We start from the raw sequence: 9,768 nt of genomic DNA, 5'->3' as shown, positions 1-9,768 counted from the left end.
ATATATATATATATATATATATATATATATATATATATATATATATATATATATATATATATATATATATATATATATATGTGAACAATGAGAACAGATTCCCAGTTTTGAGCTGTTCGTTTGGGTTTTTCTTTTTTTTTTAATGCTCATGCCGATACGGCATTGGCAATTGCCCACACTACTAGACAATGAGACATACTCCTATTTTTATATATATATGTAGCTGAGATAGGCGCCAGCGCCCCCCGCGACCCCGATAGGCAATAAGCGGTAGAAAATGGATGGATGGATGGGTGGATATATATATATATAAAAATAGGAGTATGTCTCATTTTTTTATATATATATATATATATATATAAAAATAGGAGTATGTCTCATTGTCTAGTAGTGTGGGCAATTGCCAATGCCGTATCGGCATGAGCATTAAAAAAAAAAGAAAAACCCAAACGAACAGCTCAAAACTGGGAATTGGTTCTCATTGTTCACTTAAAAGATCCATTCAAAAGACTCAGTTCGTTCACAAATGTCACATCTATATGAGTGACACTGCTCATTTCTGAGAGAAGTCACTTGCAGGCTAATCGCTTGCTAGCTTACAACCAAACATAAATGCAAGACACACTAACAATTAAAAAATACAATTCGGTAAAAAGATGTCAGTGTGTGTTTAAGTACCTTTTGAGCACATCCAAGAATACCATAATCATTTTAATCGTAACAACTTTGGTCACAAAAGCCATGATATGAAATGTTATTATCGTTACATTCTAAAGTCACAGCATTAACAAATCTAAGTCCTTTGCCTATAAAAAGCAGAGTCCAATCAGCCATGGCAGCTAAAAAGTGCACAGAAAGGTAGCGGCTCGGAATGACATGAAAGTCTGCATCTTTACAGCATCTCTCAGAAAACAAATTGACTCTATAAATAGTCAGGGATAACCAAGTCCTTTGTCCGCTAACCAGTCAGGGCTTAGATAGGCAGCTAACATAACACAACCAGTGTTGCTTTGTGTCAAACAAACAGATGAACTCTAAATAACCAAATCAAAGTACTTGGTGTACCAACTCAGCTCATACTGGCTTAGAGGTCCAGAATATACAAAACCCAAAACAGTGATGTTGGCATGTTGTGTAAATTGTAAATAAAAGAATACAATGATTTGCAAATCCTTTTCAATTTATATTCAATTGAATACACTGCAAAGACAATATATTTAATGTTGGAACTGAGAAACATATTTTTTTTTGCAAATAATCCTTAACTTAGAATTTAATGGTAGGAACACATTGCAAAAAAGTTGGCACAGGAGTATTTTTACCACTGTGTTACATGGCCTTTCCTTTTAACAACACTCAGTAAATGTTAGGGAACTGAGGAGACCACTGTTTGAAATTATTTCCCATTCTTGCTTGATGTACAGCTTAAGTTGTTCAACAGTCCGGGGTCTCCGTTGTCGTATTTTAGGTTTCATATTGCGCCGCACATTTTCAATGGGAGACAGGTCTGGACTACAGGCAGGCCTGTCTAGTACCCACTCTTTAACTACGAAGCCACGCTGTTGTAACACGTGCAGAATGTGGGTTGGCATTGTCTTGCTGAAAAAGATGTTGCGTTGATGGAAACATGTTGCTCCAAAACCTGTATGTACCTTTTAGCATTAATAGTGCCTTCACAGATGTGCAAGTTACCCATGCCCTGGGCACTAATACACCCCCATACCGTCATAGATGCTGGCTTTTGAACTTTGCACCAATAACAGTCCGGATGGTTCTTTCCCTCTTTGGTCATCCAGAGTTTCCAAAACAATTTGAAATGTGGACTCGTCAGACCACGGAACACTTTTTCACTTTGCATCAGTCCATCTTAGATGAGCTCGGGCCCAGCGAAGCTGGCGGCATTTCTGGGTGTTGTTGATGAATGGCTTTGGCTTTGCATAGTAGAGTTTTAACTTGCACTTACAGATGTCGCGACGAACTGTAGTTACTGACAATGGTTTTCTGTAGTGATCCTGAGCCCGTTTGGTGGTATCCTTTACACACTGATGTCAATTTTTGATGCAGTACCGCCTGAGGGATCAACGGTAACGGGCATTCAATGTTACGTGCAGTGATTTCTCCAGATTCTCTGAACCTTTTGATGATATTACACACCGTAGATGGTGAAATCCCTAAATTCCCTGTAATAGCTCGTTGAGAAATGTTGTTGTTAAACTGCTCGACAATTTGCTCAAGCATTTGTTCACAAAGTGGTGACCCTCGCCCCATCCTTGTTTGTGAATGACAGAGCATTTCATGGAAGCTGCTTTTATACCCAATCATGGCACCCAGCTGTTCCCAATTAGTCTGTTCACCTGTGGGATGTTCCAAGTAGGTATTTGATGAGCATTCCTCAACTTTCTCTGTCTTTTTTGCCTTGTGTGCCAGCTTTTTCAAAACATATTGAAGGCATCACATTCGATATCAGCTAATATTTGCAAAAACATTTTTTTTCCAGTTCTAACGTTAAGTGTCTTATCTTTGCAGTCTAGTCAATTGAATAAAGGTTGAAAATGATTTGCAAATCAATGTATTTTATTTTTATTTACGATGTACACAACGTGCCAACTTCACTGGTTTTGGGGTTTGTAAAACGTGAAACATTTTTTTTGGAAACTTTGACGGGCTGTAAGGCGTTCAACCGTACAAGTTTATGTTTTCCATGCGTCTGGGTTTGAAATAGTTTAGCTGCGGAATGCAAGGACAAGTGTGTTTGTGATGAGTAGACAGAGCAGCTGCCTTGCTCGCAGTGAAAGGAAGCGCTGTCAGCCATGAATAATCACGTTAGCCAGGCTGCACATTCCTGCACTGTACAAACATTTGTCTCCCTCTTGTTTACCGCCACAATAGCTCACAGTGTGACACAAAATAAGAATGTTTTTTTTTTAAGTCTGAATGTAGCGATATTATCTTTGGAAAGGCGGCATTTTTGTTCTGGATCACATCAGGTTGTATGGTTGCGGCACACTGCATAGGTCACATATAAAATATCAACTCGAGCTGGAGTCGCCGAAGTGAATCAGATCCTCCAGATTTGGCACCTTGATGGAAAAAAACAGAAACGATAACGAATGAATTTATGGTAAAATAAAACAATCGATTCCAGGGTCAAACTGTGGTGTGAAAATACCAACATGATGAACTGCGACAAAGCTAACGCAAGCATCGTTACCTTCTTGCCGGGGCCTACACTCAGGTTCTTGATCTTGTAGAAGGTCACTTTTCCACTTGTGTCTCCGACCACGACGCAGTCCGTCCCTTTGGCGAAAAGCAGGGTGGTGATGTGGATGCCCGGTGCTGCCTCTTGCACAATAACCGGGTCCTGCCTGAAGGGAGAGACGCAGACAGTTTAGATGTCTGCTCCCAAACGGCTGGAAATGCACACCAAAGTACGTACACTCCTCATACTACCGTGAGCTTTTTTTTATTGCGTCTTCTCAAAGGACAATACTATGGAAAGTAAACCTGGGGATACTTTAGAGTATCAATCAATCAATCAATGTTTATTTATATAGCCCTAAATCACAAATGTCTCAAAGGACTGTACAAACCACTACGACTACGACATCCTCGGAAGAACCCACATAAGGGCAAGGAAAACTTACACCCCGTGGGCAAGGAAAATTCACACCCAGTGAGAACCTTGGAGAGGTCCTCATATGTGGGCAACCCCCCCCCCCCCCCAAGGGACCGAAAGCGATGGATGTCGAGCGGGTCTAACATGATACTGTGAAAGTTCAATCCATAGTGGCTCCAACACAGCCGCGAAAGTTCAGTTCAAAGCGGATCCAAGACAGCAGCGAGAGTCCCGTCCACAGGAAACCATCCCAAGCGGAGTCGGATCAGCATCGTAGAGATGTCCCCAACCGATACACAGGCGAGCGGTCCATCCTGGGTCCCGACGAGCGATCCATCCTGGGTCCCGACTCTGGACAGCCAGTACTTCATCCATGGTCCCCCCCTCCACAAGGAAGGGGGGGACAGAGGAGAAAAAGAAAAGAAGCGGCAGATCAACTGGTTTAAAAAGGAGGTCTATTTAAAGGCTAGAGTATACAAATGAGTTTTAAGGCGAGACTCAAATGCTTCTACTGAGGTAGCATCTTGAACTGTTACCGGGAGGGCATTCTAGAGTACTGGAGCCCGAACGGAAAACGCCCTATAGCCCGCAGACTTTTTTTGGGCTTTAGGAATCACTAATAAGCCGGAGTCTTTTGAACGCAGATTTCTTGCCGGGACATATGGTACAATACAATCGGCAAGATAGGATGGAGCTAGACCGTGTAGTATTTTATACGTAAGTAGTAAAACATTAAAGTCACATCTTAATTACACAGGAAGCCAGTGCAGGTGAGCCAGTATAGGCGTAATATGATCAAACTTTCTTGTTTTTGTCAAAAGTCTAGCAGCCGCATTTTGTACCAACTGTAATCGTTTAATGCTAGACATGGGGAGACCCGAAAATAATACGTTACAGTAATCGAGACGAGACGTAACAAACGCATGGATAATGATCTCAGCGTCTTTAGTGGACAAAATGGAGCGAATTTTAGCGATATTACGGAGATGAAAGAAGGCCGTTTTGGTAACGCTTTTAATGTGTGCCTCAAAGGAGAGAGTTGGGTCGAAGATAATACCCAGATGTTTTACAGAGTCACCTTGTTTAATTATTTGGTTGTCAAATGTTACAGTTGTATTATTAAATAGAGGTCGGTGTCTAGCAGGACCGATAATCAGCATTTCCGAGTAGTCAGTGTACATGTTGTGTAGATTTACTGTGTGTGAACATGTGTCAACACGCAGCCATTTTTTTACCAAATCACTGCCAAGATTATGTTGGAATTAATTGTTTGTCTTAAATGAGCTCTACAGTGCCGGCAGCACTCATGCACCATGGTTAACTGCAAGGCAAGGAACAATTATCTTGCCACTCACTTGTGTTGCCACTTTTCATGACAGTATTGAAAATAATAAAAAAACAAACAAAAAAAAAACCTTACAATATTCTGACTACTCCAAAGTATATCAAGGTTTACTTTTTTGAATATTCATACATTAAATTTGTGTAGCAGTTTTTTCAAAGATGCCAATATTAACGGTTCATTACAATATAAGGCTTTTAAATTTTTTTTTATTAAAGCAATAACCATAAAAGGCCACTCGATGACATTATCGCTTTAAAAATACTGTCCTCTCCCCTCTTCCTGTCTTTTAAAACATTTAATATTTACATTTTTTAGTCTTGTAAGAATGTCAAAATGAACTGGTGCCGGCAGCACTCTTGCACCATGCTTGACTGTAGGCCAGACCCTCTTCTCGCTACTCGCGAGACAATACCAGACTCATTTGCATTGGATCGTAAATCTATACTGCTATGTAGGCTGTACACTGACTACTTTAAAATATATCCAAATTAACTTTGGTTATGCCAAAATTGAAGGGTGCAAGTGATGGCAAAGAGGAAAAGTGTGATGATAACCATAGAGCTGTAAAATGAACCTGAGCAGTTCAGAAAAATGTAATGCATGACATTTAAATAGCACTTTTCAGGTACTCAAACATGCCAATATCAACAATAGGATATATGACAAGGTATTTAAAAAAATTAAAGCACTACCCATAAAAGGCCACTCAATCACAATATCGCTTTGCAAATAACTTCATGTCCCCTCTTTGTGTCTTTTTTAAAGTTTTACACATTTTTACACTTGTAAAAATTTCAAAATTAACCTCAGCTCCCCGATGATGTCAGCACTCGTGCACCACGCTTGACTGTAGGCCAGCCACTTTTATCTTGCTACTTACTTGCTTTGCTAGCTATCTAGACAATAACAGTTGTGTGTTGTCGACTCATTTTCACATAAAAAAAAAAAATGCCACCATAAAAGGGTACCGGCGATGGAAAAAAGGAAAAGTGTGATAACTATAGAACTGGAAATCACACATGAGCAGTTCAATACAGTGTAATATTAGTACAGGACTTTTATGTAGCACTTTCTTTAAGTACTCAAAGATGCCAATATGAACAGTTTATTAAATAACTATAATAAACATTTTTTTTTAAAGAATACAGTAAAAAAAAAAAAAAAAAATATATATATATATATATATATGGAGTAGGCTGTCTTGGTTGCTTTGTTGGGTCTGCTTCTGTCTCTGACCATGCTCCCTCCTCCCCAGCAGACGATGGCGTGGAACACCGCAGAGGCCACCACAGTGGATATAAATGGGTTGTACTTGTATAGCGCTTTTCTACCTTCAAGGTACTCAAAGCGCTTTGACACTACTTCCACATTTACCCATTCACACACACATTCACACACTGATGGAGGGAGCTGCCATGCAAGGCGCCAACCAGCACACATCAGGAGCAAGGGTGAAGTGTCTTGCTCAGGACACAACGGACGTGACGAGGTTGGTACTAGGTGGGAATTGAACCAGGGACGCTCGGGTTGCGCACGGCCACTCTCCCCACTGCGCCACGCCGTCCCTATGTTTCTTTTACTTTTTATTCATAGCTGTATGTAGAAGTGTCTGGTTGTATCTGCTGCTTTAATGTCTTTAATGTCCTCTGTGTTTTTTGATGTTTGATGTTTCCTTCTTACACACATGGAAGAGGGATGTGTACCATGGTTATGAGTTGTTTTTTTATTTTTTTGTTTTTTTCCCTTGGCCTCAGTCTGCACCTCCTCTCCAGGGCCCAGGCAAAGACCGATTTTTAAAATTTTATTTTAATCTTCTATTTTTTTCTCTCCCCCCCCCCCCCCCCCCCCCTTTGTTTACCTTTATCTCATCTTTTTTGTAAGGGGCGCTGGAAGCCGGCAGACCCGTCAGCGATCCTGTTCTGTCTTCCTGTAATGTTTGTCTAAACTTGAATGGGATTGTGCTGAAAATTTTAATTTTTCTGAAGGAACTCTCCTGACGGAATAAATAAAGTACTATCTATCTATCTATCTATATATATATATATAATATTTATTTTTTTAATTAAAAACCCATGAAAAGGCCACTCAGTGAAATTTCGCTTTGCAAATACTTTTCTGTCCCCTTAAGTTTTAATGATCACATTTTTACACTTGTAAGAATGTTAAAATGAACCGCAGCTTAGAGCTGCTGGCAGCACTCGTGTACCATGCTTGACTATCTTGCTACCCGCTGGTGTTGCTAGCTATTTAGACAATTAACGGTTGCATGTTGACTCATTTTTAATGGATAGTAAATCTATACAGCTGTACAAGCTGTACACTGACTACTCTGAAATATATCCAAGTTGACTTTCTACAGTATTGTTCCATGCCATGATGGACTGTGCAATACCGTACGTCTGCGGTGACTCACAGAGATGCGTTCATGTCCCAGATCTCCAGCTGTTGCTCGTTGATGGCGGCGAAGACGGACGGCCAAAGCGGGGACCACCTGGCAGACAGCACGGGAGTCTGGATTGAGGTGAAGCCTATCACGGGCATCAGGCAGTCCTCCTTCCACAGCAGGATGGTCCAGTCCGACGAGCAGCTCAGGAACAGGTCGGGACTGAACGGGGACCATTCGACGGAGTTCACAGAGCACTGGGAACGTTGGGGGGGGCGGGGTGGGGGGGGGGGGGGGTGAGCATACACAGTAGTCAAGATAGTGCTGGATGCTGACTTACCAGGTGTTTCTGATAAATAGCCAGGTAGTGATGATGGTTGGAGACGGAGCACTTATGGATGACGCCTTCACACGTGCCGGCCAGGTAGATGGTAGGATCCTGACGGGTGCAACGATATCATTTCATTCCGCGTGAAAAAAATAGCAACGATATTCCTCAGCACAAAGTTGCGGCCTCAATTTACCGTGGGATGAAAATCCAGACAAAGACCAGGCGTTGCCGTGGACACCAGAATATCTTCTTTCTTTCTTTTGTTCCCATCCGACTTCTTGAAGCCATCTTGGATTCTCCTCAGCTCCAGCATGTCTGGGTTGATTAACACACCGTAAACGCTCCAATTGACGCCTCTATTCAGTTCACAGCTCAGTCTCCTGTAGTGGTCTATAAAAGCCAATAACCGAGGGGGACTCTAACTAACGCGAGGTAGGGATGGGTAAATTTCACATTTGAATTGATATGGTATCTAATCCCTGGTACCAATTTACGGTGCATATGTGTTAATAAAGGATCAAATCTAAATTATGATAACTTAACTATCCAGTTGTTTAAACCTAAAATCATGGATTTTGATGCTTGGCGCCATCTTGGAAGTATGCTAACGTCTCTTATATCGACATGCTGATGTTTTAAGCTAGCTGTTCAGCTAATTTTGTATGTTAAATTCAAAATTTGTGCATTTTAATACTTGGCGCTATCTTAGAAGTAAACAATCTTGTACGTAATCATCTATGTAATCAAGCAAGCTAATGTTAGCATGCTAATGTTTTATGCTATTACACCTCTTTTTTTAAGTACATAACTCCACATGTGTTCATTCATAGTTTTGATGCCTTCAATGACAATCTACAATGTAAATAGTCACGAAAATAAAATAAAAAACACATTGAATGAGAAGGTCTGTCCAAACTTTTAGCCTGTACTGTTTATAGCCTATACATGTATATGAGTACATATTGAATTAACGTAATGGATAAAAAAAATAATGATTAAATATTAGAATTATGTGCTGCAGTCCTGGGTTCAAATCCAGGCTCGGGATCTTTCTGTGTGGAGTTTGCATGTTCTCCCCGTGAATGCGTGGGTTCCCTCCGGGTACTCCGGCTTCCTCCCACTTCCAAAGACATGCACCTGGGGATAGGTTGATTGGCAACACTAAATTGGCCCTAGTGTGTGAATGTGAGTGTGAATGTTGTCTGTCTATCTGTGTTGGCCCTGCGATGAGGTGGCGACTTGTCCAGGGTGTACCCTGCCTTCCGCCCGATTGTAGCTGAGATAGGCGCCAGCGCCCCCCGCGACCCCGAAAGGGAATAAGCGGTAGAAAATGGATGGATGGATGGATGAAAGTTTGACTCTTACCTTGTTTACTTCCTTGACGACATCCTTAATAAAGTTTTATATTCAATCAGAAATATCAAGCAGCTGAAATGCCCCAAACATGAATAAGTGCATTTTCCCCATCACCTGGGGATAGGTTGATTGGCAACACAAAAATTGGCCCTAGTGTGTGAATGTGAGTGTGAATGTTGTCTGTCTATCTGTGTTGGCCCTGCGATGAGGTGGCGACTTGTCCAGGGTGTACCCCGCCTTCCGCCCGATTGTAGCTGAGATAGGCGCCAGCGCCCCCCCGCGACCCCGAAAGGGAATAAGCGGTAGAAAATGGATGGATGGATGGACATTGTAATGGATTTGAATGAGTGTAATTTAAAAATTTTAATGGAGCTTGGACATTTTTTTTTATAATATCCACATTTATTATTTTTTTTTCGCTCCGTGAGTAGGGAAGGTTGCTTAGATTGGGTCATACACTGTGAGTAAATACTGTGCTCTATTCACTTCAATACAAAATTCATGGTAGTTAGCCTGATTTACTCACAATGTCCACAATATGGCGGTAAATTTGCGGCCATCAGATTGTCAAATACTTAAAATTAATTGAAAAACATAGCCCTGATTCCTTTTTAAATTCATGACGTCTGGGCTGTAGTTTGGACACTCCCGTGTACGGCTCCGAAACATGGCCGCTGAAAACCACCCTGGCGGCCAGGCTTGATGGTTCTGAAACCAGGGCCCTTTGGAGAATTGAA

At 41.3% G+C, this 9,768-nt stretch overlaps 1 protein-coding gene across 1 annotated transcript in view; it reads right to left on the bottom strand.

Annotated features, from left to right (window-relative positions):
* Nucleotides 1-509: 509 nt before the first annotated feature.
* dnai4 (dynein axonemal intermediate chain 4) overlaps nt 510-9,768 on the bottom strand; it is a 34,719-nt gene continuing 25,460 nt past the window's right edge. Inside the window, exons 13-17 of the mRNA XM_061893769.1 lie at nt 7,869-7,990; nt 7,685-7,783; nt 7,375-7,601; nt 3,212-3,365; nt 510-3,080 (exon numbers count right to left, since the gene is read on the bottom strand). Coding sequence (XP_061749753.1) covers nt 3,030-3,080; nt 3,212-3,365; nt 7,375-7,601; nt 7,685-7,783; nt 7,869-7,990 — 653 coding nt within the window. The 3' untranslated portion in view covers nt 510-3,029. The remainder of the gene's footprint in view (nt 3,081-3,211; nt 3,366-7,374; nt 7,602-7,684; nt 7,784-7,868; nt 7,991-9,768) is intronic.

Source organism: Nerophis ophidion, linkage group LG03, assembly GCF_033978795.1.
Source record: "Nerophis ophidion isolate RoL-2023_Sa linkage group LG03, RoL_Noph_v1.0, whole genome shotgun sequence".
NCBI classification, from domain to species: domain Eukaryota; kingdom Metazoa; phylum Chordata; class Actinopteri; order Syngnathiformes; family Syngnathidae; genus Nerophis; species Nerophis ophidion.
This window is presented reverse-complemented; position numbering and strand designations above follow the sequence as displayed.